This window comes from Apteryx mantelli, chromosome 29 (genome assembly GCF_036417845.1).
Source record: "Apteryx mantelli isolate bAptMan1 chromosome 29, bAptMan1.hap1, whole genome shotgun sequence".
Lineage (NCBI taxonomy): Eukaryota > Metazoa > Chordata > Aves > Apterygiformes > Apterygidae > Apteryx > Apteryx mantelli.
This window is the reverse complement of record NC_090006.1, coordinates 4,923,902-4,950,686: the sequence shown is the minus strand read 5'-3', so window position 1 is coordinate 4,950,686 and position 26,785 is coordinate 4,923,902. Positions and strand designations below refer to the sequence as shown.

Below are 26,785 nucleotides of genomic sequence, written 5' to 3'. Positions count from 1 at the left end.
AGCAGCGGGATTTGGGAGGGAGAAGCCGTCCAGCTGGATGTACAGGGACACCCCATGTGTCCAACTGTCCGGCAGCGCTAATCACCATAATCCCCCGTGGCGCAGGGTACATTTGGGCCCCCTCCACTAATCTCCTCCTGCTCGCTGCCCCGGACCACCGTGGCATTGCATCACCTCCGCCAGCTGAGCCACCTGCTTCCCCAGGGCCCCCTCCGCCTCCCGAAACGGCATCTCCTTCCGGCTCCCCGCGCTCTGCAGAGGCGACGGTGGCGGAAATGCACGGCAGCTCTTCCCCACCGGGTCTGGTCCCCGTCCCTGTCCCCGCCGGGCCGGCTGGTCTCCCTCGAGCTCCCCCGGGCACACCGGGACAGAAACCCTCCGCAAAGCTGCGAGCGGGGCGGCTGCCTGGTGCCCGTGCCTGGCGCGGGGTCCTGCTGCTTCTATTAGGAGGAGAAATTGCATACGGAGCTGCCGGGGAGAGATAAGGAAACGTGCACTGGACGGCTGGGGTTGTGCAATGAGCGCAGGAGCAGCAGGCGAGCGGAGCCTGCTGCCCTGAGCATCCCTGCACCAGCCGGGAGCAAGGAGGAAAGCCCAGCTGGAAAAGGGCAAAGCTTGGCTGGAAAGGCCTGGCTGGGTCCTGCCTGGCTGCAGCGAGTGGCTCCGCTCAGGGGCCGGCGGCTCCACCGCCAGCGGGAGACAGGGGTTTCGCAGGGCTGGAGATCGTCTCGGGGAGGAGGGGACCAATTAACCCCGACCAAGTCGGTCTGTGTCAGGCCTGGTACCGGTCTCCGTGTACTGGGAGGAGAGGAGCCAGCCACTAAAATCACCATGACAATAAAGCTTAGTATTTCATTTATAATTCAGAGGCAGCTGGAAAGTGGTTTTGTAAAAAAAAGAAAAATTAAAAACCAAGCTGAGACAGTAGAAATTTATGCTACTGTACTGGCTGAGCGAGGAGGCAGAGTGACCTTCAGACAGACACGCTGTGCCCAGCCCCGGCCGAGATGCTCGCTGCTGCCAGCAGCCCCGTCTGCAGCCGGCGCTCTGGTTACGGGGTGCAGACCTGGCCGAGCCCCGCTGACAAACGCCTCCATGCCAGCCGGAGGCCCAGACGGGTGATCGCATCCCAATCCCAAAGAGATCGGGAACCTCTTTGTGGCAGGCGCAGGGTGTGAGCGTGGCCGCGTCGCTGTCCCAGCGAAGGTCGAGCATGTTAACATCAGCACAGGTGTAAAGAAACCTGCGAGCAGGTCTTTGCCCTGCAAGAGCTGAGGCTATTGCGTGGCTGGTGTGAGCTGACAAAATTGAGGGCCACGTTGTGCGTCACCAGCTGGCCCTTGCAGCGTGCACCATGCATCGCCAGGACTGTGCATTGCCGGGGCTGTGCATCACCAGCTGGCCCTTGCAGCGTGCACCGTGCATCGCCAGGGCCGTGCGTTGCCAGCACTGTGCATCACCAGCCAGTCCTTGCAACATGCACTGTGCATCGCCAGGGCCGTGCGTTGCCAGCACCGTGCATCACCAGCCAGTCCTTGCAACATGCACTGTGCATCGCCAGGGCTGTGCATCGCCAGGGCTGTGCATCGCCAGCCAGCCCTTGCAGCGTGCACCGTGCGTCAGCAGGGCCGTGCACTGGCAGCGCCGTGCGTCGCCCGGCCAGCCCTCGCGGTGCAGGACTGGTTGGGTGGCAAACAAAGAAAAGAAAATCACCGGGTACCAGCGAAGGAGGAGGGGTGCTGAGCGAGGAACGGGGTCGGGGAGCGCAGACGGGAAGGCGGCGCGTGCCGCTGGGGTTCCCGCGGCTCGGCCGGGCGCGCAGAGGACCCCGGGGGGGGGGGTGCCGCCGGGCTTTGGGGGGCCGGTGGGCCGCCCGCAGGGTGGCAGGGGCCAGACGGGCTGCGGTGCCCCGGCGGCTGCGGGGTGCAAGGCCGGGGGGGGGGGGGGGCTGGGGGGAGCCGCAGCGGGGGTCGCCGCCGCCGCTGCCGCGGGCTGACACTGCCCTCCAGCGGCGCGGCGCGGCCCCGGCCGCCGGCACAGCTGGGCAGATGTGCCCGGCCGGCGCTGCACCGCATCGCGCCCGCCACCCGCGGCCCCAGGCCGCCCCCTTCCCTAGTCACGGGTGAGACGAGCTGGGCGGCCTCAGCTGCCCCCCCGGGAGCCGGGGCTGGGACGCCGCTGCCAGCCGCACCGGATGGGCAGAGCCTCTTCCTTCCCTCCCGCCTCTCACTGCAGGTTCCTCTTCTTTGCAACCTTGAGGGCCACGTTGTCGTACTCGGTGTCCCCAAGCCACTCTTTGCCCTGCACCGCGAAGGGCTGCTTGACCGGCACGGGTCTCTTGGGCACGGAGTAGTCATCCCGCTGCGGGTTGTAGGGGTACTCGTGCCCCGAGGGGTGCTCGGGGGCCGCCTGCAGCCGCCAGGCATCGCCCTTCACCTCCTCGGGCTCGTCGTAGACGGTGTGGGCGGACAGCCCCTCGGGCTCGTCGTAGATGTGCTCCGGCTTGGTGGGACACGGCAGGGGCTGCCTGGCTTTCTGCACGCCCGCCGTGCTGATGCTGTCGTAGAGCGGGTCCGGCAGCTCCTCGGCGCCGCCGAGGAAGCCCCCGAACTTGCCGCTCGCGAGGGACTTGGCGATGGTGTCGAAGGGGACGGCGTACTCGGCCTCCGCCGCCCCTCTGGCCGCCGGCTCCGGCTTCCTGCCCTTCTCCAGGACCTTGGCGCTGGCCGGGGCGTTGGTCCGGCGCAGGGAGTCGCAGGGCTCGGAGTAGGGGCACTCGGCGCCGCGCGAGGGCAGGAAGGCGCCCTTGGGCTCCCCGGCCGTGGGGCAGCTGCTGGGCAACCTGCCCTTGGTGGCCTTCCCGTCCAGCGAGGGGCATTTGGTGGCCTCGGCCGAGCCGCGCTCCTCGTGCTCCAGCGTCCAGCTGGGCGCCTTGGCGTGGCCCGGCGGCCGGCAGGCATCGTCCGCCGGGCCGCCCCACCGCGGCTCCTCGGCGCCCCGGCCCCGCTGCACGTTGATGGCCGACTCGATGACCTGGAAGATCTCGTTGCCTTGCCGCGTCTCAAACTCGAAGTTGCCTTCCCCGGACACGCACCGTCGGCCGGCCTCGAAGGAGAAGGTCACCTGGAGAAGGATGGGGTCAGGTCTCCCGCGCTGCACCGCTGCCACCGCACCGGGCCCCGCTTCGCCCTCCCCGGCGTCCCCCTTACCTTGTCACGGCCGAAGCGCCGCAGGAACTTGTAGGGCCAGCTGTAGAGCACCTCCAGCGTCTGGAAATCCCGCAGCTCCAGGGCCTCCTCCTCGGCCCGCAGGAGGAACCGGCCCCAGAGGCGGCAGCGCTCCGAGGACTCGGTGGCCCTCACTATCACCTCGAACTCCTTCTCCAAGCCGACTGGGGGCAAAGGAGGGGGCATCTGTCAGCGCCAGCCCGCGGCGGTGCGGGCGGCGGTACCCGGGCACATGGCGGGAGAGGGACGCCCCGCGGGGCAGGCTGGGCGCAGGGCTGTGCACGGCGGCACTGTCGGGTGCCAGGCTGCTGAAAGGTGGCTTGGGGGGGAAATCGGCCCTGGTGTTGCTCCAGACCCCCCTGTGCAGCCCCTGTCCTCTCCTCTCTGTCACAGCTCCCAGCTCAGCCTTGTGGAGGAGAGTGTCCGCGAGGGTGAGAGGGGACTTCCCCGCGTGGGCGCTGTGCGTGCCTCTGCATGAGGGCACACACGTCCGTGCATGAGGGTGTACATGCCTGTGCATAAGGGTGCACATGCCTGTGCATGAGGGTGCACACGTCCGTGCATGAGGGTGTACATGCCTGTGCATGAGGGTGCACATGCCTGTGCATGAGGGTGCACACGTCCGTGCATGAGGGTGTACATGTCTGCATGACGGTGCACACGTCCGTGCATGAGGGTGTACATGCCTCTGCATGAGGGTGCACACGTCTGTGCATGAGGGTGCACATGCCTGTGCATGAGGGTGCACACGTCCGTGCATGAGGGTGTACATGCCTGTGCATGAGGGTGCACATGCCTGTGCATGAGGGTGCACACGTCCGTGCATGAGGGTGTACATGTCTGCATGACGGTGCACACGTCCGTGCATGAGGGTGCACACGTCCGTGCATGAGGGTGTACATGCCTCTGCATGAGGGTGCACACGTCTGTGCATGAGGGTGCACACGTCCGTGCATGAGGGTGTACATGCCTCTGCATGACGGTGCACACGTCTGTGCATGAGGGTGCACATGCCTGTGCATGAGGGTGCACACGTCTGTGCATGAGGGTGTACATGTCTGTGCATGAGGGTGCATGCGTCTGCATGTGAGATGCACGCATCTGTGCATGAGGGTGCACATACCTGTGCATGAGGGTGCACACACCTGTGCATGAGGGTGCACATACCTGTGCATGAGGGTGCACATGCCTGTGCATGAGGGTGCACACGTCCGTGCATGAGGGTGCACATGTCCGTGCATGAGGGTGCACATATCTGTGCATGAAGGTGCCCTCAAGCCACCTCCCCCCATGTGCAGGCGAGAGCAGGGGGGGGCCAGCACAACCCGGGCTTTAACCGAGAGCCGCAGCAGCTCCCGTGCTGGGCTCCTGCGACTCGCCAGCTCACGGAGGTCTGGGGGCCTCGGCACCCCCCTCTCCCCGGCAATCGCGCCCCCCCCAGCCGGAGCTGCCTTTTTGCCGGATCATCCCATCCCCCAGCCCAGAGGCAGCCCTGAGCACGGCCCCCCCGGCGCTGCTGTGGTGCGATGGGGACCGTGACCCCAGGGCCGGCGGGTGGCGGGGAAGCAGTGTCCGGCCGATAAGGGCTCGGAGGCGCCGGCCGCTTGGGAGCGGCCAGTTATCGCAGCCGAGCTCTGCCCTGCCAAACCACAGCGCAGGAAGAGCCCGAAGCGGCTATTTCTGCAGCGGGCTTCGCCGCACGCCGCCTGCGAGTGACTGTTGCGGTGGCTGTTTTCACGTGCAAAATGAGGCAGGCTGCAGCGGGGGCGAGGGGGGAGCTGCGGCGTGTGCACGGCCCCGGCCCCGGCCCCGCAGGCAGCAGCCGAGCCTGCAGCCGCCCGGGCAGCGTTTGCGCCCGAGTCTGCTGGGACTCGCACGAGACGGGCAGGAAAGCGCAGCCCGGGCCCGCGATCGCCGCGCGGGAGCAGGGGGGAGGCGTAAGCGCTGCTCCCTGCTGCAAGCCCAGTGCAGCAGGCGGGATGTTTGGGAGCACCATGCCCCGGAGACGTGGAGGTGCCGGAGGTGGCCTGGCCAGGGGGCTGCTGCTTCCTTCCTCCTCCTCCCTGTCCATCCATACCTCCGTCCAGCTGTCCGCCTCCAAGCCCACGTCTCGCCCCGTGGCTCCGCGCGTGCACCCGTAAGCGCAGCGCTCGGCGCAGCACCGTCTCGCTGCGTACAAGGCACCGAGCTCCCCGCACCTTCCCCGCTCCCCGGCCCGGCTCGCGGCCCCCGGCCCGCCGCGCTGCCCACCTTTGCTGCTGGAGCTGTAGAGGGAGTTCTCCTCCATGGAAAACTCGCCGTTCTTGGATTTCAGCGCGGCTTGTTGGCTATCCTTCCCCGTCGCCGCCTGCTCCTCCCGAGGAAAGAGCGGCGGATGAGCTGCTGGATAGCCGTGCCCTGCATCCCCGGCGTGCCCGGAGCCGCCTCCGCTCTGCCCCGCGGCACAGCCCCGAGCAGCTCGGGGTCCCCCCGTGTCCCGCACATCCCGGTTATCCCCTCCCGCCCACCGCTCCGAATCCCCCCTGCCCTCGCCCCCACCACCGGCATCCCGCTCCCACCAGCCCCGGCCCCGGCTCACGGGAAAAGCCAGCTCGCAGAGCTTCCCGATCCAGCCGGCCGCCTCGGAAGCCTCGGCCGCCAGCAGGTAGCGCTTGTCGGTGGTCTCCAGCAGGAAGGGGACGGTGTCGCGGGGGCCGCCGGCGTCGCCGGGCGCCTCCGCCACGTGCACGCAGTCGCTCAGCTTGACGAGCTTCCTGCCGCCCTCGCCCCGCCGCAGCTTGTCGGCGGCCGGCGGCGCGGAGCCCTCGAAGAGCTCGAGGCGGGCCGTGGAGCAGGAGCTTTCCCGGTACAAAATGCCCCAGAACTTCCTCCATTTCTGCCGGAGGGGAACGAAGGGGACGGATCAGGAACGCCTTTCTAGGTGCTTTCCCGCGCCGGCGGCTCGAGCACGAGCCCGGCCTCGCACGCCTCCGAGCATCCCTGCAAGAGGAGCCCGCGGGGCGCTGCCGCCCTCGCTAAGACGTGGCGCCGTTTCGCCGGGGCTGGCAAGGCGCCGCGGGGCTCCCCGCCGGCGGCACCGGGCACGGGGGCGCTCGCCGCTCGAGCCCTTTCGTCCCGGCGCGCGGCGGCAGCCGTGGGGAGCGAGCTGCAGCCCGGCGCGAGCCGGAGACGCCCAGGAAGCTCCTTCCCCTTCTTGCACAAGAGCGGTAGCTCGCAGGGAGCCCTTGCTAAACCCCCGCCGCTCCCGGCTGCCTGAAGCGACGGCGCGGGGGGCCGCTGCGGCCGCTTGCACCGCGGGCACCCGGCGCTCCGCTGCTTCCGCCGCCCGCTGCCGGGCTCGCGCGGCTCCGCAGCCCTCCGGCGCCGTCCCGGTGCCGCGGGGCACCCTGCAGCCTGTCCAGCCCGTCCCCTCTCGCAGGGCGCATCCAGCGCCTCCCGTCCCCGAGCGCCTTCCCAGCGAGCCGGAGGCTTTGCTTTGGAAAGGCTCCCGAGCCCGGCGCGGTCGCCCGGCTCCTGTGGATGCGCCCATTCCCACCCAAATCCCCGCCGTGCCCGCAACGCTCCCCCGCGCCGGCGTGCGCGCTCCTTCCTCCCGCTGCGCCGCGCCGCGCCGCCGGCCCGTGGGGCTCCCCCCGCGCACTGACGGGGCTTCGAACCCCCCGCGCAGGAAACCCCCATTCCTGCCCCCGGCACCGGCGCCGTTTCGGGGCAGGAACGCCCAAACCGGCCCGTTGCAAGATGGCGAAGTCGGGGCGCGGAGGCAGGAGGGAGAGAGCCGGCCCCAGCCGTGCGCGGAGCCGCGCGCTGCCCGGGCTCGTCCTTACCTTCCCGAAGGTCTGCTGCAGCTGCAGGTAGAGCGAGCCCTGCTTCACCACCGCCTCGTCCATCCTCCAGCCAGGGGCATCCTCCCGCGCCGCGCCTTCGCCGCCGCCGCCGCCGCCGCCGGCGCCCCGCGGGCTGCTCTCGCGCCCCTCGCCCCCGGCCCCTCGCCCCCGCTCCTGTTTCGGGCGCCCCCCCGGCTGTCAGCCCTTCCCCTGCGCACGGCGCGGACCTCGCTCCCCCGACCGCGCTGTCTCACCATGTGACGCGCGGCCGCGGTGTGTGTATATATATATATATGTCTTTTTTTTTTTTTCGTTTCCTACACATGTACGTTTTGCGCTCGAGCTTCCTGTATTTGCAATCTTACCAAAAAGGGCAGCCGCGGGCGCTGCTCGGAGGCGGGAGGGCGGGTGCTCGCGCAGGGCGCACGCCGCGTCCCCGGGGCCGTGCACCCCGCCGCCGCAGAGCCGTGCACGCCGCGGCACCGCCGCATGCGCGTGCACATCACCAGGGCCGTCGCAGGAGCTGTGCATTTTGCCCATCCATACGATCCCAAGCCAGCTAGGACCGGGAGAGGCACCATGGTGGGCAAACCCCTGCCCGTGCCTCAGTTTTCCTATCTGGGAAATGGGGCTAGAGACGCCCCCTCGGGAGGCCACGCAGCCGCTGAGCCTGAAAGCACGTGCGGCGGGCAGAGCCTTGGGGGAGCCGCGGCGAGGCCGAGCCGCCCTGTGCCCTCCCGCAGGGAATCCGCAGTGGGAACGAAATTCCTCGGAGCGCCGGGGCCCGTGCGGGAGACCCAGGCTGCTCTCTACCCGGAAACGGGTTGTTTGTACCTCCGCTGCAGAGAGGATGGAAAGTGTTACAGGTCTCGCAGGAAGCAGATTTACCGGCTCATCATTTTCTCTCCCGCGGCACCGGCAGCCCGGCCCTGGCCCGCGTGCGGCGGGGGCATTCGCCCTCTCCTCCGGGGCGGCAGGGAGAGCCGTGCCTGGGGGTCTTTGCAGCCGGAGGCCTTCCTCCTCCTCCTCCTCCCCCCAGGCTTTGCATGCCTCTTGCAGCCCCCCGAGCCCCCTCCCCAAAGGCTGCCCCCCATTAGGGAAGGGGACTTGCTAGCCGGGCTCGGCCCCCTCGTCCCGGCGCGCGGCAGCTCTTCCCCGGCTCCCTTTCAAGTCCCCGCCGGCTCCGCGTGGAGGTATTCAGGCGGTGCGGGAAGCCGGAGAGCTCTTGGAGGGAAGGAAGGCGGCGGGCCGGGGGGCTGCCCGCTCTCCGGAGACGTTCCCCCGAATAAAAGGCTTGGGAAGGCCGCGAGGCAGGTGGTGGTGGGGATCAGCCGAGCGGCCCCCGGCTTTCCAGCGCTGCCGCCTTTCATGCCGGGAGCAGCGGGAGCGCGTCTCCGAGCTCTGCTAATCAAAGCCTTCCGCCCCGGCATCGCCCCGACTTCCCAGCTGGAGGCTGCATGCCAGCCGGGAGGAGGCAGCCCACCGCGAGGTTCAAACTCAGCCGCGGCTGGGCTGTTCCTCAGCAAACACCGGGGTAGGGATGGGGATGGGGACGGGGCAGGAGGACAGGCTGCGCTTTCTGCTTCACAGGTCAGGCACTGAGATTTGGGGCCAGCACAACCAGCAAGATGGAGCTGAGGCCTCGTGCCTTCAGTGCATGCAAGACACATGGCCTTGGTGCATGCAGGAAACACAACCGTCGGTGCATGCAGGAAACGGCCGTTGGTGCATGCAGGAAACAACTGTTGGTGCATGCAGGACACACAACCTTCAGTGCATGCAGGAAACAGCTGTTGGTGCATGCAGGACACACAGCCTTCGGTGCATGCAGGACACACGGCCTTCGGTGCATGCAGGACACACGGCCTTCATGCATGCAGGCCACGGCTGTCGGCGCAGGCAGGGCACCGCGGCTTTCGGGGCGCGCTGGCACCTCGGGCCTTCAACCTCAAGCCACGAGAGGGCACCAATGTTTGCTGCATCCTCCGCGCAGGCCTCAAGCGAGGGGGAAAATAAACAGGGCGAAATGTTGCAGGATGAAAATGCCCCTTTCGCACGCTTCTTGCCTTGCTGCCGAGGCAGCACCGAGGGGCTCAGGGCGGCCGCGGTGCCCCCGGACTGGAGCGGGCTGGGCCGGGAGTGGGGGGTCCGGGGGGGTCCCCGAGGCTGGGGGAGCCCGTGGGGCCGTGGGAGGTGCAGGCCTCGGGGGCCCGGGAGCTGGGGCTGGGGGCACTGGAGGCACTGGGGGCACTGGTGCCAGGAGCATGGGGGGCACTGGGGGCACTGGTGCGAGGGGCCGGGGATCCTGGGGGTACTGGGGACACTGCTGCTGGGGGCTCTGGGCACAGGGGCACTGGTGGCTGGGGCACGGGGGGCACTGGTGCTGGAGGCTAGGGGAACTGGTGCCAGAGGTTCTGGGGGCACTGGGGGCACTGGGGGCACTGGTGCCAGGGACACTGGAAGCACTGGGAGTACTGGTGCCAGGGGAATGGGGGACACTGGAGGCACTGGGGCACTGGTGCTGGGGGCATGGGGGCTCTGGGGGCACTGGTGCCAGGGACACTGGTGCGGGGGACACTGGTCCCGGGGACACTGGGGACATCAGCGCAGGGGGGCACTGGGGGCAGCGGCGCAGCGCGGGGCGCGCGGCCCCTTTAAGAGCCATGTCAACAAAGCCCGGCCCTCCCTCCCCCTGCGCCGCCGGCGTCGCTGACGTCACCCTACGCCGCAGCGGGCGCGGAGCTATTCTCGACGCGAGTTGCGGGGCGGGGGCCGCTGCGGACTGAGGCGGCGCGGCGAGGCGGGCCGGGGCGAGTTACGCCGAGTGCGCGATTGGCGGGCGGGGCGGGTGGGGGGGGGGGGGGGGAGGTGGCGGCGCAGGCGCAGAGGGCGGCGGGGCCCGGGGCGCCTGCGCGCGGGCGGGGGGGGGGGCGGGCGCGTGCCGGGGCCGGCGGAGGCGGAGGGAGAGGAGCATGAATGGAGCAAAATGGCGGATCATGTGCAGGTGAGGGGGGGCCGCGCCGCGCCGCCGGGACGGGGGGGTCGCGGGCGGTGGGGGCGGCCGGGCGGGCCCCCGCCCCGGCCCTGCGCGGGGCCTGGGCCTCGGCGGCGGCCTGCCGCGCCGGGCGGACGGGGGAAGGCCCGGCCCGGCCCGGCCCGGCCCGGCTGGGGGTGGCAGCGGGCCCGGAGGCCCGGCGGCGGGGGGGGGGTTGCGCCGCCTCCCGCGTCGCCGCGGCTGGCAGGTTGTGAGGGGAGCCGGGCGCCCTCGGTCCTCCCGCCGCCCTCACGGCAGCGGGGCCCGCGGCTCCGCGGCGGGGGGCTCGGCCGCGGCGGGGCTGGGGCACTGGCATGGCGGCGGCCCCTCGGCGGGAGCCGTTAACGGTCGCGGGGGGCTGTTAACGGTCGCCGCGGCGCGCGCGGGCGCGCGCGGCCCTGCTCGCTCCTTCCTCCCCGCGGGCCGCTCACGGCCCGGGCCGCCCGCGGCAGGTGGCGGTTCCCCGGGCCGAGCCGCGTGTCCGCGCCGCTGAGCCCCGGCGTCTCCGCCGAGGGGACCAGGGGGAAGTTGGGGAAGGGACGGGGCGGCGCGAGCGCTCCGCTGGGTTGGGGGGGGGGGGAAATTTCCGACTTTGACACATGCCAGCGTGTGACACGGTCCCCGCCGGGGGGATGTCGGTGCCGGGGCTGGCGGCAGCGGGGAGCGGCGCGGCGGGAGCCCTGCGACGGCTGGAGCCGAGCGCGACTCGGCGGAGCAGAGCGAGAGCGCTTGCTGGTGTCAGTGTTTACCAACACAGCGGTGTTTACGTGTTACTGCTCTGGGTATGGAGTTTTCCAGCAACGCTGATAGTAAACCTTTCGGGAAGGGATGCTCGCCAAACAAACCGCCGTAAGTAAACACGCTGCCTTCTTATTGAGAACAAGGCAAGTTCTTAAAACTACCAGTTCCTATCCCCCCTCCCTGCCGCGTTGTTTTTGCCCGGCCCGTATGGCCAGTTTCTCTCGCGTTGGCGTTGGGTTTGCATCCCGGGTTTGGGTTTGCGTCCACGTTTGTTTTTCCAACTGTGAATGAGACTTTTTTGTTTGTTTGTTTAGGCGAAATGTTTTTATTGGCATTAAAAACAAAACCCTGCGTGCTTAACTGTGATCTTGCAAACATAAACTGAGAGCCAAATCAAAGATGACAGTGCCTTTAAACAAGTCAGGCTTCCGTGGTAGTATGAAAAACATTCTGAAGAGTAGTTCTGTCACCGAGAGAAAAAGTAAAAATAGATACAATTGAGGAAATTGTGGGGGTGTTTTTTTGCATAATATAGAACTTGCACAGAATTTGCATGGTGTCCAAACGACTGGCTAAATTGTAATGACCCTGATAGTTACATATTATCTATGCAACTTTTAGATAAATGTATTCTTCATATGATACTCTTGTGGACCACAAGGGTGAGCAGTTTATTAACTCAGAATAGAGCTGTGCAACGCTCAGGTTGTCTGGCATGGTTGCTAGCAAATGTCTCTTGGGTAATCTCTGGGGAGGAGAGGAATTACTGCATTATTAAACAATTCACAAACTCTAAATTTACTGAAGAAGCTCTGTATTTATTTGCCATTCATTTGCCATTAGTGAAACCCTACCTTAAAAACTTAGTTGTTGATCCTGCAATTTGGCGCTGAAGTCTGGAGAAACTGCTGCTTGTGTTGCTTTAAAATTGTTCTTCATACCGTACTTTTCTTTGTTAAATATTGAATTGAGCAAATGGAAGTTTGAGCCATTTGCATTTGCTATGTTCAACTTCATTAGTTAAAGTTTAACATCAGAGGCTGGGAAGATGTTCCCCTCAAAGGAAAACATATTTGCAAATACTGTTAAGACACCTGCAGCTTGGTGCAGTTCCTGTAGAGCACAAACACAGCTAACAAAATCCTTATTTATTGCAACTAGATGGGGCTTTTTGCTTTTTATTATCTCTTTCTTCTCTGTATTCCAGGTAAAGGCATTAAGTAGTAGCCAAGGTTCATTTCAAAATTGAATCTGTTTTTGTGGCTGCAGGAAGTAGTAAAAAGCAGTAGCAAAAAACTCAATTTTTGGTTAGAGGTCTTTTAGTAGCCTGAAATTCCAGTCTTTTGGACATGGAGCTAAGTTGTACAGGCTCCCTTGTCAAACATAATATTTATTTAACAGGATGGATACTGGATTATCCAGTATCATGGGAAGATGTTGACTATCAGTTTGAATAATTGAGAGAGTTGTTTTTATGGCATATGCTGTGGGAGTTGGTCATACTTTAATGGGAACAGGGATTTGCAAATAAATACTGGCTGTCAAAAACTGTACAATGTCTAGAAGGTTAGTAAAATCTTGCTGCTACTTCATGAAAGCTTTCATTTATTTATTATGTGTTAACAGTGTAACCTCATGGAGTTACAAAGAATTATAACTGGTATGCTGATACTTGATGAGGCACAAAAATATTATTCATAAAAGGCATCTGTACTAAAGTTACTTATTTTCTTTACAGTATGGGACACTGGTAAGAACAGAGATGAACTTTGAGACCATATTGACAGAGAATATCATGTTCATAGTCCTTAAAAAATTAATAGATTATAGAAATTGTGAGAGCCCACCAGTTTTGTTAGTGATTTCACGTAGTCAAAGCTAGTTATGATGCTTTCATGTTGAGCAGCCCTTCAAGGGGGGGGGGACGGACTGTTTAGTATATAGAAACAAAGGATGCAGTGATAGTGATACAGGAGCAGAGAGAATCAGATGATTTTGTATGGCTGGAAAGAAGTCCTGCAGTCTTAAAGAGAATTGCTGTACACCAATTCTTCCATTTCTCAAAAACCTCATATGGCCTTCATTTGAATTAATATTTCTGTCTGCTTTGAGTCGTGAGCATCATTTAACCTTGTTCACAATAGAAACAGAGGAAAGTAGCAAGGATGTCATTATAATTAGCTTTGTGGGCAGAGTAGGAGTCCCCTTGCTTCCACTCCCCCCCCCCTTTTTTTTTCCTCTCTTGGAGATGGATTTATGTCATCTTTGTTTTTTCTTCCCCTTACCTTCACCTTTCCTTACCCCTTAGATGTCTTCCATGTTGTTGCCCTAAAATGGGATACAGTTACTGAGTGAGAATATTCCTCTGGGAGAATGTCTGTTGTAGGATGATGATTAATTCTGTGACTTTGTGTACTGAATGTTTCATTCATCTTGAGTTTAAGAAGTCATTGCACCAATTAAAAATTGTTGTCACTTGTGAGTGACTTTATTACTTGTTATCAGTAACCTGACTCTAAATTGAAATGAAAGAATTTTATGTCCATGAGATGTAACAAGAAAGATACTGAGGTAGGTATTATTAGTAGAAAAATAAGGAATCTGACATCTAAAGAGGAAATTGAGTGATTAGCATTCCTTTTCTTGGTTCTGCATCATCTGACTTTAGGTTCAGGCCTGGGTGTTTCAAATGCAAGAGATAAGCACAAAGTTTTCCATCTTTTTTAACTGTTAAATGAGCTGACAGCTCTGGGCTCCAAGCTGGAAAATTTCATGTTTGGAGAAGTCCTGTATGTGTGTGTTTCAGTGGATTCGGGTATTCGGCTGGGGCCTCAAAATGCACTGGGTAGGATGCAAACAAAAGTTAGTTCTTTCATCTCAAAACCATTGCGTGGGAAACTTGGTGGAAAAACTTGTTTGGATTCAGTGTATGTGTTAAATGAACAGGAGCATGGGTTTAAGGAGGAGACACGTGAGACTGAAAACCAAGAGATGGTAGTTTTCTCATTGGCCCTGTGGAAGGTAAGGCAAGAAACCTAGATTAAGAAGCTGGAATGTGTCTGATCTATATGTACGCATGTATATAATGTATGTGTGTATATACACATATATACATTAAAAGCATATTTTATGTATATAAACCTGCTTCTCTCCATATTTAAATTATATAAAAATGTATATTTAAACATGTATCCCATGTTGAGATGAATTCTCTCATGTCACTTCCACCTTGTGTATTGGTAATTTACAGCAATTGGTTGCATCACGTGTGAATATAACGGGGAAGAACATCAGGGTTTTCTCACCAGTGTCAATGGCTCCTTTGTGCAATTCTTAAGTACTGTCTTTATGGGGGGAGAAAAGGGGGCTTGTTTTGTTTTAAGACTGTTTCGTAGGGGCAGTTCCCTCTCCATCCCTAACAGGACCAGATTTTTGTTGTTGTTGTTGTGTATTTCTGTATTCTAAAGGACATTGTTTTGGCTCAAAAACAAAATCTAATTTGGCTCCAGAAATCTATAACATTCAGCTTGCTCCAGAGGAAACCCTGGAGACTGGATGCGTGTTTCCCATTTGATATCTCTGTAACCTTGCACTTGCTTGGTAAAAGAATCACGATTTAGCCTACTGCCCAACTATGAATTGCTTAGAATACTTTTTCGTTTGTTTTAGTTCAACCTTTTTCCTTCAGTTTGTCATTGGACTCACTGCAAGCTCTTACTAAGGACTTGGACTTATCTCAGAATAGCCCAAGGGAGTACTCAAACTGGGGAGGGGGAAGCACTGGTTCAACTAAAAATAGAGTTGGCAGCATTTCTTTTGCAAATTAGGCTTTTCTTAAACTATGCTTTTTTTTTTTTTTTTTTTTTAAACATGCTAACTGTCTGGGTGCTCAGCAACAGAGTTGCAGAAAAACTTAGTGATGGGTGTTCAGAGTTGGGTTTCCACTGAAATCTAGAAGTGTATAGTTGCAGAAGCTCAGGATCTCTGCAGTCCAACTTTGAAATAAAATAAAAGTGGATGTTCCTTTTCTACTCGGGGGGTTCCCAGCACCAGCAGTTTATTCATTGTCCACATCTGGAGTACACTTCAGAATAATCCTAGCTAGCAGGTAAGGTGCACTGTCCAACAGATTGCTACTCACAGCAGCCCCAGCTCACTGTATCTTACCTTCAGATGACTGTGTTTTGAAGCAGTCCATATGGGACAGGAGAATGTGCTGGCTTCTTTGTGATTTTTCACACTCATTAGCTGCCTGCTGAGAGATGGACTCAAGGTGAAATCCTAGCCTCATTGAAGTCTGTGGGAGATTTTGTCATTGAATTCAGTAAGCTGGAGTCTAGCAGTCTGTTTTTAGGTAACAGTACCTTCTATAATACTTCATCTGAAGATCTCAGAACTTTTGTAATATAAAGCAAGCTTTGGCTTACCCATTTGGCATAAGCTAGATCCATGTTACGACAATAAAAGAAAGGCAGAGTGAAGTGAAATGGCCAGGTCATGCAGTAAGCGGCAGTGCTGCAAATGTGGTTTTAGAAGTCTGGACTCCTTTCCCTGTTTTAGTGACTGAGCTATGTTCCCTCTGATAGCCAACACTAATACAATTAAGGAGGTTTTGTTCATTTTAATCATCATTTTAAGAGAACGCTGAATGCTCTGTAGCTCAAGAACTTTATTACTCTTCATAATGTCTTGTTGCCCATGGTTTTGGACAACGCACTTGTTTTTGATGAGTCTGTAGGGCTCGGGCCTACTAAAGCAGAGTTCAAGGAGTTACATTTTTGCTACTTAGAAATTTGCATCTTTGATGGCAATTTCATCTTCCTGCTTCTAAGCTGTGGTTTCAAGAAGATATTTATGAATAGTTTGTGATGCTTTTCCGGTGATACGGTTCTGTGGTTTAGTTGCAAGAATCTAGCTTTTTTTGTAAGAATAACCAGAGTAATATATGATGCTGGTGCATCTTACACCTTTTGTATAGTAGCAGTGCTGGTAAAATCTGACCCCTGTGAAGGTTTCTGTGCCTCTTCAGCTTTGATTTGCAAGAGGAATTTTGTTATTTCTTTGCTCATCTAACTTTGGCACGGTTGGCTTTCTCTTGATAGTGGGTTTGAAGCCCTGGAAAGGACTACCTGAAAAACATTCTGGTGCTGATCTAAATCTGGTTTGGATAACCTCTTGGAAATACAGGAGTGAAACCAGTCTGAATAAAATACATCCAGAAAATATGTCTGTATACTGCAGGCACGAAATACGTCCTCGCTTTACTTATGGCTAATCACACAAAATGCATCTGTGTATTAAAATGATCAGGTGTTGCTTATGGTCTTAGTTCTGGTATCCTTAAGTCAGAGCCCACTGATTGGACAGTTAACATGCAGCAGTTACTTCTTTTGAGTAAGTTACTTTGAGTTCTTCCTGTTCTTGATTGTGCAGCATATATAGTACTTAGAACTTAGTAGAGGGAAGAATTTTAATGACATGCTTCTTTCACATTCAAGATCAGACTAGGATATAAGGATCTGTCTTTCATTCACTGAGTTACTAGTTAGTGTTTTTGGCTGCATTTGATGTAACCTCAGATGTATGCAATTGATGGTGATGATGGTATCTTGTTGATTGTTTTTAGTATGTGTTATTTTCTAACAAAATAATAAAATATACTGTTGAAGAAGGGTTGATAACCACTCATGAAGTATCTCTACAGAAGTCCAAGCAGAAGTTTGACACTTTTGCTTTTATTTCTCATAAAGGACAAAATGTGGAATTTGTTCCATGGTTCCTATTAACTACAACGGCATGCTTTACCGGTTGGAAGCTTGTTGCCCTGACGTCAGAATATAAAATATCAGCTTTACACTCTGGTGCTTAACATCTTATTTGTGGCATACTTTGAAAATTGGGTAATGTGTGATCTCTATTATAAAAGTCTTTTGAGAGTGTAATGTGTTCTGGGATGTAAGAGTAGTGTTCTGCACTAGTTCTTTAGATACATTGGGGAAGATGTTCCTATCCCTTGTTCTGTGCAGCAGGTATTGAATGGGCATCAGGAATGTATCTGCTTCTGTTAAGTTTCTCATCTCTCTCCCCCCACCTGTTATTCTGCTCTGGAAATCAGAGGTGATTCTCCAGGCTGACAAATGAGTTGCACTTGAGAAAAATAACATTCTACAGTCAATTAGCTGAGTGCTGTGAACAGGAAATATTTTTTAGCAGTTCTTTGACACTTTAAACATTCTCAGGTGCAGTTCGCCAAGGATTGCACTGTCTAACGTGTGCTCTTGTTGTTTATAGCTTGTCTGGGCTGTATCTTCTGCAGCCTTGGCCGTGCTGCAGTTGGGCTCAGAGCGGAGAGACATGCCAGGGCGTCCATGTATGCCACTTGGCATATCGCGCTACAGTATCTGGAATGAGAACACTAGTTAAACATTATATTGTGTGCTCCCAGAACAGTCTGGCTGCAGTGTTTCAGAGAACTGGAAACTCACCTGGTGCGAGTCTTGCATGTAAATCAAATCCCTGCTTGTGATAGCAAAAAGTGATGTTTTAGCACTAGAATGTTTTTCTAAACTCCCTCCTTTCCCTTTCCTTTGATTAAGACAGTTCAGACTATATACACAGTATAAGATCACTTATTCTTCCTGCTTATAGCATTTTTGTAGTTGAAAGTGTAATTGTGAATTTTTAGCTGACTCTTTTAAATTACAGGGTTTTTTTATTCTTCTAAATGGGATTGAGGATGCTCTGAAGATTTGTTTCCCACTTTGGCAGGTCAGAAAAACCTATGTGTATGTATCTGTGTAACTAGATAGCAGGAAAATGATAGTGAGGTTGGGAGCAATTGCTTTCTTTTCTGTTTTTTGTTTTTTCTCCTGCCTAATTGACACAGCACCCATAATTCGCTATTAGCTTTTTTTCCTCTAAGTCTATAAAAGTTATGCTTTTTCCTAAAGCTTTTTTTGCAATAAAATTCTTCTTGCCTTCTCTCCTTTTTTTCTTTCAGCTGTGGTACTTTGAAAGAGCTGAGCGTGACATGTCTTCTGAGGAGGAAGGAGGGATCTTGATCTCTCCAAAAAGCCCAGAGGCCAGTAATACTAACTCGTCTAGGCAGTCAGTGACTTAGGGCAGGGCCAGAATGAAATGAGATTCATGGCTCCCAGTCCTATTTGGAAGCCTTAGTCCAGTTACTTCTTGCATTTCTTGCTTGTACATTTCTCTACGTGTAGTTTGACATCTTTCAAGATTCAGTAGCGGTCTGGGGTTTTGTTGACTGATCAGCACAATTACTGTTGCTGTTTTCCTTATGCTTATGACACACAAAAGTGCTAGGTAACTTAATATGTTGACACTGTTATGACCATTGGGCAGTCATATATCTTTTTTTAACTGAATAATCCAAAGGGCCTGGACTGTCTGGCACTAGTAATTGAGTTTTTCCCCTGTAATTGTAGGAACTAAAATAACATGATTCTAGGAATATTAAATTGATACAAAAGGCATAAAGCTTTTGAAGTATTTCACGGGTGTTTCTGTGCTGCACATTAATATGATATCTGTTTATAAATGAAATGGGTGTTGGCCTTGTAACTGAGCATTAGAGGACAGGCTTTAACCTGCTATCATCTGGGTTTGTTGGTAGCTCTGGAGTCATGGCTCTTGAGATGAGAGAATAGATAGGGAAGTTCCTTCTAACTTGAACTGAACTTAATGGGACTAAAGGGCCAGATCCACAAAAGCACCTGATCTAGAAATCTGAGCCTTTTAACTCCTCTCTTGGCTTCAGTCAATGTCTTTTTAATCTCTGACGTAAAGAATCATGCTATTGCAATAGAAAGAAGATTCAAAACTTTTCTGTTCCAGATGCCTTCCATACAAAAGGAAGGAAGATGTACTATTTTTTGCAGCTTGTTTGACCCTTCTTACTTCACTCTCTCTACCTAGTGTCCAACAAATCTGATGGCTGATTGGGTAGAATCACCAGAAAGATTTTTCTTGGTAGAGATATATATCATCTGGTATCTTTATCTTGTAACAGGATTACCAGCAGATTGTGTTTTTTCTCATGTCGTAAGATCAGTTTATGAAGGGAATAGCCTCTCATTTTTCTGTTAAATACCTCCACTTCAGGCTCATTTTTAAATCTTTTCCATCCTTTTTATCTGTTGTCAGTAAAAGGAGCTCTGCATCCTTACTCCCTGTGGACTCACAACTCTGGGTCTGCAAAGGATTTATGTCTGTCTTGCATTGGCATTTTCTATAAAGTGAGGTTCTTGAACACAGTGTTTACATAGTTTATTCCATAGCCCGTCACTCGGAGTTGATTGTTCTGTTTCCTGTGTTCCCATTGGACAGCAGTGTTGTTTCTGTATCGTTTAAGTGTTTTGGTTAAATTTCCTATTTGAAAGCTCTGTGCCCTTTTATCATTAGTTCAGTATGTTTGTGAACATGGTGATTACAGGAGTTATAGTCCAAGGACATTGTACTGGAAAATACTAATTCTGTTTCTCTTCTAGCACTAGATAATGTCTGTAGCTGCTGCAGTTTAACCAGTAAGCTGAAGATAATTTGCAGTCCTTGGATTGCTTTGCTGTTTCTGGATGATGAGTTTGAGCAGTCCTGTAGTAGCTTTAGTATTTTGTATGATCTGAGATGCTTCCAGGCTTTTCAGGGTTTTTTGACTTAGAGTTTTTGTTTTCTCCTGAACCATCATCTTGGAGCTCAGCTTTGCGTTTCTGAATAGACATGCTTTGCATGTGGGGCAGGTCCTGTTGGTGTACAGGGCTTGGTTTTGAGTGGTTGGAGTTTTTTTGGTAGTAGATTCCCATTTGTGTTTACTGCTTACAGTGCCTTCATGTATGATTTTGATTGTTGCACCTGAAGGTGGCTTATTTTGCAAAGGTAGAGCCTTGAAAGTTAAGTCTCTTAACCTTGTTAGTATAGGAGAAAATGCAGTCCAGCAATCCAAAGGCCTGTGTGTTTGCTTCACTGCGGCTAGCTTGCCCAGTAGTGTGGTTTTCTTAGTTTTCGTCCTTAAGCTCTGGTATCTGCCATGAAATTGCTTATCTTTCATTTTCATTTTGTCTTAAATGTAGTGGGAGCAGGTAATGTTGAAGACTACTTTTTCTTCCCTTGTATGCCAAATGCAAAGCAAGCAGAGGGATCTGTGACTCAAAAATAGTCTTTTAGTTCATTTAGATTATTTTGTAAATGATTTCTTCTTCACAGAGTTTAAAGAATGTTACTCAGTTTTAACTATCAGAAGTCTAGGAGTTTTCTTGTGTGGTGCTCCAAAGTGGAGCCCTACAGGGGTTATTGGTCTATCTGAACAAATTGAAAATAATCCTTACAACGCTTATTTTGTACTATTTACAGTCTCCGTCGGGTGAGATAAGCATTGTTCCATGGCTCCAGCTCATGCTCAGATCATGTGGTGGCAATGCTTTGACTTTGTCATAGATCCTTACAAACCTGCACAGGTGAAGAACTGGGGTGACGGTTGCCAATTTTCCAGTTCTGAAACACAAAGCATTGCCTAGCCTGTCTCCTTTCAAAATAATCATTTAAAGTATCTTAGAAGTGGCTTTCAGCCTAACTGCTCGAAGTAAGATTTTGTTTTCTGAAACTGTTTGTACATCTAGATGTGTCAGGGTACTGCTATTATTCCTAATAATATAAAAAAAATTTCTATTCACTGTGGGAAATAGTGACCTCTGTACTTTAGCAAGATTGAGTGTCCACTCTTAACACGTATGTTATTGAAATGGGGAATGTTGATTTGAATGGCAGGAATATGCTTTCTTTTTATAATATGCTCTACAGTTGCTATCGACAGGTAGAAGGGATTTTGAGAGGGAGGTTTGTCTCATCTGCTGGTTGCAGCTTTCCCTTCTCCATGTAGTATTGAGCACGGCATTGGTCCCGTGTGCTTGTTGTCCTAATTTCATGGTTGCTGCTCACTAGGAAATGTCCAGCCTTCACCAAATAAAAAGCCCTCAGATGCACAGGGAATGTTCAGCTCTCAAAAAGGGTGCTTACACTGCTTTACCGATCACACAATTTTATTAGCTGTGGCATATAAATAAAAAGGTAAAGAAATGGGAGTGACGCATTCTCCATTGTTGTAGCAAAGGTGTTGGTGCTGCTCCAGCCTCTTTTGTTTTTGTTCCAAAAAATGAAGGAGCACGTGGGTTTTGCACTTACTAGGCTGACTGTGCTGCTGCCCTTGCTTAGGGCCCTGCTGAGTGCTCCCATGGGGAGATAGGTCTTTTGGGGGGTAGAATTCAGCAATTCATCCATTCCTAGATGTAGGCTTGTATTACAACACCAGGGTTATCTTTCATCACTACTTCAACAGCATCAATGGGGATCAAACTTGGGAAAAACTATCTTAAGCTTAGCAAACATCTGTTATGGTGTAAAGATAGCTTCTTCAAAACAAGCTAATTTCTGAAATAATATCTCATATCTAACTTTTAAAGAAGACAAGCAAATGGATTTTTTTTTTTTCAACTTAACCTTTCCTCAAGTAGGTCTGGCGAGTTTCCCATCTCTAAATTGCAAGAAACAGCTACTACAATTTACAGCTGCGTGTGTCTTCTGAGCCTGCTCACTTTTTCCTCCACTGATGGCCTAGTCACTAATAACTCCTCCGAAGTTGGGTGTCTTGAGCCATCTTATCTCTGTTGTTGTTTTACTTTTCCCATTTGTTCTACAACAAGCTGTTTGCTGTCTCTTAACTGAATTATACATTCAGTTGAGTAACACTGGACGATCAGACATTAATGTTCAGAGAAGATAATAGATATGTTACCATTTTTCTGTAGGAGTCAGACTTTACAAATTTGCAGTATTAAAAAAATTGTGCATTATATTAGACTTGGTACTACACTTTAAGGGAAGCAAAGATGCTGTGTGAACCCTTTTTGTATTGAGACGTGTAATGAAACCTCTTGAACAAATATTATGATGTAGAAATTATAGATGACTGAGCAACTTTATTTGTATTTTTAGTGACATTTTTAGGTTTGTAATTAAATATTACCTGGCCGCAAGAAGGAAATGCTAAGACTTCTTTCATGTGAAACTTTTAGCCAAATTGTATGTCTGTCTGTGTGTGTAGAAAAAAAATTAATCAATTTCTACCTTTTTTTCCCCCCACTTTCTGCGTATCTAAAGTTGATGCTCTGTCTGTGACTTCATGAGATAGTAAATTTCCTTTGGGCATCTACTGCCAAATCAAAGAACACTGCAGCTGCATGGCACAAAGTGCTGAACACCTGCGAATTCACTCTGCAGTTTTTTGGGGGGGGTTTTAATATCCTTTGGACATTTTTCAGGTGTAACTGTTCAGCGCGCTTCAGGCTGTTTGTCCTCCTACAGTCGGTTTAAACACTGTTGTGCTCTGACTAATTGGACAAGTCCGAGGTGGTTGTGTCAGGTAGTTCAGTATGGAACAGGTACAGTGTGAGTGATTGTGGAAGTGCAGTGCAAAGACGTGAAGACTCCTTGTTGCTTGTGCAATGGATTGAGATTTTTGTCCCACTGGAGAAGTAAAGAGCGCTGGGGTTGCCCTCTTGGTGTGCTTATTTGGATTGGATATTTAAATGCATGAAAACTGCAAACCCAGAACACAATCAAGGTGTAATAAACATTACTTCCAGCTGGACAGACAGAACTCAAAGCTGTGCTAATTCCCAATTTTACTGCATCTGTTTCATCCTTTTTAAAAAGATCCACTGTATTGTCAACCTCTCTTTAATTTATTTCATGGTCATGGTATGTGCAGAGTATGAAATGTGTTGCGCACAGATTCTGCTAGCATCTGGAAGTCTCGCTGAAGCACAAATGCAGAGGTTTCTTTTGGATATTTTAGCCCTCCATCTGTTCTCAGTGTTGCTGGCCTCCAAGGTATAATTAGCTTCAATTTTACTTAAAACATATCCTGTATTAGAAAGCCAAGCTTAAGATTGTCTTCCCTCTCATTTCTTTGCTAAGCAAACTGCTGTCCTTAAAAGAAGAATAGAGCTAAGCATTGATAAAATTATGCAGTAGTATCTATTTGCAGCCAGCTAAAATATTGAAAAGTTTCTGCTATAAGTCAACAGTTTTACCACCCACTAAGGTTCTCACATTGCTGTTCTTTGGGCCAGAAACAGTCTTTGTTTCAGTGTACTGTACAATGTTGTATGTTGTCAGTACTAGATTATGGGAAGTGTTACAGATGTTAAGTTGAAGTACAATGCTTTTGCAGCCAGTACCAGGTATGTACCTTTTGTGTATTCCTGGGAGGCTTATCCAAGGGATGCTAGCACATCTTTCTAATCAGAGATCTCAACTTTGTGGCAGGAAAATTCACAGTATAGCGGTTCCATGCTTGGTGTATAAAGATGATACTTCAACACATGGTTGATTTCCAAATCTGGGAATTGGTTCCAATTCTCTGGGCTGACCCAGAGAAACCCTTTGGAGTTTTGTGTAGGTGGGTTTGTTCATCGCTTTGAAGTATGTGTGTGGAGTTGCTCTAAAGCATTGCGCAGTAAAATGGCAGGGCTGAATCCTGAAAGAAATTCTGTTCCATCTTAACTTGAAGGACATTTGTTGTAGAGAAAGAAAAAGAGCTTTATTGATACCCTGAGATATGCAGGGAGATGCCTGAAAATAATACTGCAATAAATAATTTTGAGATATGCTGGAAGGGCATAAGCAGGCTTGTTTTCTCTGTTATTAGTAGGATAAATGGAAATGGGGCAATTTATTGTTCAGATTCTCTTAAGAAATGAGGGTGATGAGCCATGAGACCTTGATTTTACTGTGATGTGTGCTTAGGAAGTGCATCATACTGGTTCTTGGCAGTTAATAATTGCAGCATTCATTGTAAAAGCTTTTTTATTTTTGGTTGGAATACCTGACATTCATCAAGTGACCTGAGACATTCTTTAAGCCTTAGTCACTTAAAACACCAGGGCCCTTTGACTGCTGTGATGCAAGGTTGGATCTGCTGAAAACCAGTGTTTCAGAGCCCTGTTTGCTGCATCTTTCTTCTCCCTGTTTTGCTGAAAAGTAAGCAAGCAGTTGAAGAAAACTAGTGAATGTCTACAATTTCAATAACAGAAGTTGACGTATTCTGGGCAGCACCGAAACCCAGTGCCAGCATAGGACTGATGCAAAGCTTCAGGTGCTTCATTAGAGAAGTTTGCATATCCCCTTCATCTTGTCACTCATTTTAATGCCATGGGTACTAGGAATTCACATGTTTATTGGCAACTGTAGAAATTGGTATCCTTTAAACTTAAGGAATTTAAGGCAAAGGAAAAGTATGGAGAACCCTCTATTTCCCCCACCCCACCCCTTTGTTCCTCTGAGGTGACACATCCTGTAAATAGTAACGTGGTTAACTACATTGATGTGCTGCATTCTTTAGAATACTTTAGCATAGGCATTGATGCTGTTGCACGCCTTGTTGCGTGCCCTGCAATTTCCTGGTGCTTGCAAAGTCTGACTTTGGTTATAACATATGGGGGAATTGGGATATTAAAATGGATGAATGTGCTTGTGACAAAAATAACTGTATTAAATATGTTGCAGAATCTCTGGCTCAGGGAGTCAGTAACCATAAGGCAGGATGAAGGAATGTCTTGGACACAATATGTGTCTGAAGGATTTACAGCAGTGCACATCCTTCAGGATAAAATTCACCAGGCATCAGGAAAGTTTGGATTGATCTTGTTATGCCAAATACTCCAGATGTCTAAATCTGTGAGGTTATTGCTTGTCTCCTTCCCCCAAAGCGATCTGGTCTTGCGGTACACTCATGCTTACTTTCTGGCTCTGCCATCTTGAGTATGCCAAACACAGCATGCGTTTCCTCAATTTTCTGAAATGGGAACTGTCAGCATGGCTAAGTCAAACTCCGTTGAACTAAACCTGCCTAGAGCTTATTGCAGCCTTTGGATGTAAAGAGTGTTGCTTAAGCAACCGTGTAATATAGGATCAAGTCCGCAGCCATCCCCTGGGGACTCCTTTTAGGTAGCTGTTATTTTCCTTGTAGTACTTATCATTTTAAAGATGATCACACATTGTTTATCTTCACTGTGGGGAAAACACTGAACAGTGATGAGTTTTATTTTTATCTTGTAGCATAAATGAGATTGATAAGTTGTTGGGTTTTTTCAATTTTTGAGCTTCACAGCTGCTCTCAGTGGACAAGCATCTGAGGCTGAGATCTTAAAAACGGGTGCCTGAAGTTAAACACCAAAGTCGGCAGGCCTGATTTCTTTGGATTTTGTTTTATCTTTTTCAAGTGTCAAAATTTAGCAGCAAATTGAAGTCTCTAGGAGCTGCTTGATCTTGAGGTGTTTTTTGAAAACTTGGTTTTTGGCTTTTGCCTCTGGTACTTGTTTCATCTTACTGTTGTTTTTGGTTAGTCTTGATAGAATCAACAGTGGATCTTTTATAACATTGCATTTCAAAACAGAAAAACAGCTTCCTGAACTTCAGAAATGGTTAACATGAGTCAACAGTATCGAGGGTATAAAATAGAGGCTGGTAAGTAGGGGTCTTTCTCAGGTAAACATCGCGTGGCATCTACAGAGGAAAACTCTTTCCTTTCGGCATTTGATATTATTAAAGAAATGAGCAATAATGTGACACAAAGTTTATATGAGGGTGGCTGGACTGGCGCTTGCTACTCGGGACTGCTCAACCCAAGCTCTGAGTGCTTCCCCTCGAGCCCATGCTGCAGCCGCTCAGCTGCAGGACTCCGGTTGGAAAAGAGGGAGCAGCCTGTAAACTTGCTGTAGCATGTTGGTGTGTAGCAAAACTTCCCTCCTAGCTCGTAGCTGTTAGGAGGAAGGGGAGTGGAAGTTTTGCTAATTACTTGTCAGGTTTGCTGGTTTCTGATAAATAAACTTGCCCTTGTTGAAAAACATTTCTACCACACAGAAAACAATCCTTTTGGAGTAAAACACAGGGTATTTTCAATAATGCTGACTTGGAACCAATGTCTAGTGCTTTGCAGTGTTGGTGAGGATCCTTCTCTGAGAGTGCTGAACTTCAGTTTGGGGAGGGCGATCAAAAATGTGTTCTCTTTTCTTTCCCAGGAGCACACACAAACTTCTTTGAGTTCTGTTTATATCAGCACAGAGACTTACTAATAAATAGACACAGTAAAATGACCTACAAGAGGAGATTTTGTCAACTTTCTCTATTGTTGGCACCCCCGAGTCAGTTCTTTTAAATACAGGTGGGCTAGAGAAATATGGATTTTAAAATAATGCAGAAAGTGACATTTTTACTTTAAAATTAACATTAATTTTTTTTTAAATCAAAGCCATCGGAAACTGATGTCTTTCATTATGCATCATATGTTTTCAGTAATATCCTTGCTGCTCATAACTGTTGTAGTGGGGGGGGAGACATGTTTTAAATATATTTCATTATATAATGAAAATGTTAAATGAGCGAAGCATTTAAAGGCAACGGATTTACAGAATTGCATTAGCAGGTATATGCTGGGGGAAGCGTGTGCTTGTTTATCTAATGCCCTATGTATAGCGGGGTCCTCCAAGGCTTCTGAGGAAAAACTGTGTATGCGTATAGGAGGTAATTTTAAATGATCATAGTCCATTCTGATCTTGGAGCTGAGGAATCTTTTATGAGCTGTGGCTATATGGAAAATCCAGAGGCAATTTAAGCTTTTAAGTATGTATTTAAGACAAACACTTCCCTTTGGTCATTGAGTAATGGTTCAGGCTGTCGGTTTACCTTGGTATAGTGTAAGGTATGAGAGAAATTGGACTGAATGCTTTTCCACTACTGTGTAAAATACTTTGGGCTTACTTAGTATGTGTTATTAGAATATGGTATGTGCAACTGTAGAAAAATCCTAGGATTTCCATGTTGTCATGAGAGGAGCACGTGAGAGAAACTCGGAAGTTTGGGAACCAGTGGGGGAGGAGATTTTT

The 26,785-nt window shown here is 51.7% G+C and overlaps 1 protein-coding gene across 1 annotated transcript; it reads right to left on the bottom strand.

Annotated features, from left to right (window-relative positions):
- Positions 1-2,112: 2,112 nt before the first annotated feature.
- Positions 2,113-7,132, bottom strand: DOK2 (docking protein 2). The gene is made up of 5 exons (XM_067312338.1): positions 7,052-7,132; positions 5,806-6,102; positions 5,478-5,580; positions 3,210-3,391; positions 2,113-3,123 (listed from the first exon to the last, which is right to left on the bottom strand). Exons 1-5 carry the CDS (start codon positions 7,112-7,114, stop codon positions 2,227-2,229), a joined length of 1,542 nt encoding a protein of 513 aa, XP_067168439.1. The 5' UTR covers positions 7,115-7,132; the 3' UTR covers positions 2,113-2,226.
- Positions 7,133-26,785: the final 19,653 nt, after the last annotated feature.

Bases quoted from the DNA above. Each gene is read 5' to 3' on its own strand.
- DOK2 (XM_067312338.1), bottom strand. From the start codon at position 7,114: ATGGACGAGGCGGTGGTGAAGCAGGGCTCGCTCTACCTGCAGCTGCAG. The intron at 6,103-7,051 runs GTAAGGACGAGC...CCCCTCCGGCAG, and splicing joins TGCAGCAGACCTTCGGGAAG to AAATGGAGGAAGTTCTGGGG. The intron at 3,392-5,477 runs GTGGGCAGCGCG...CTTTGCCCCCAG, and splicing joins CTACAGCTCCAGCAGCAAAG to TCGGCTTGGAGAAGGAGTTC.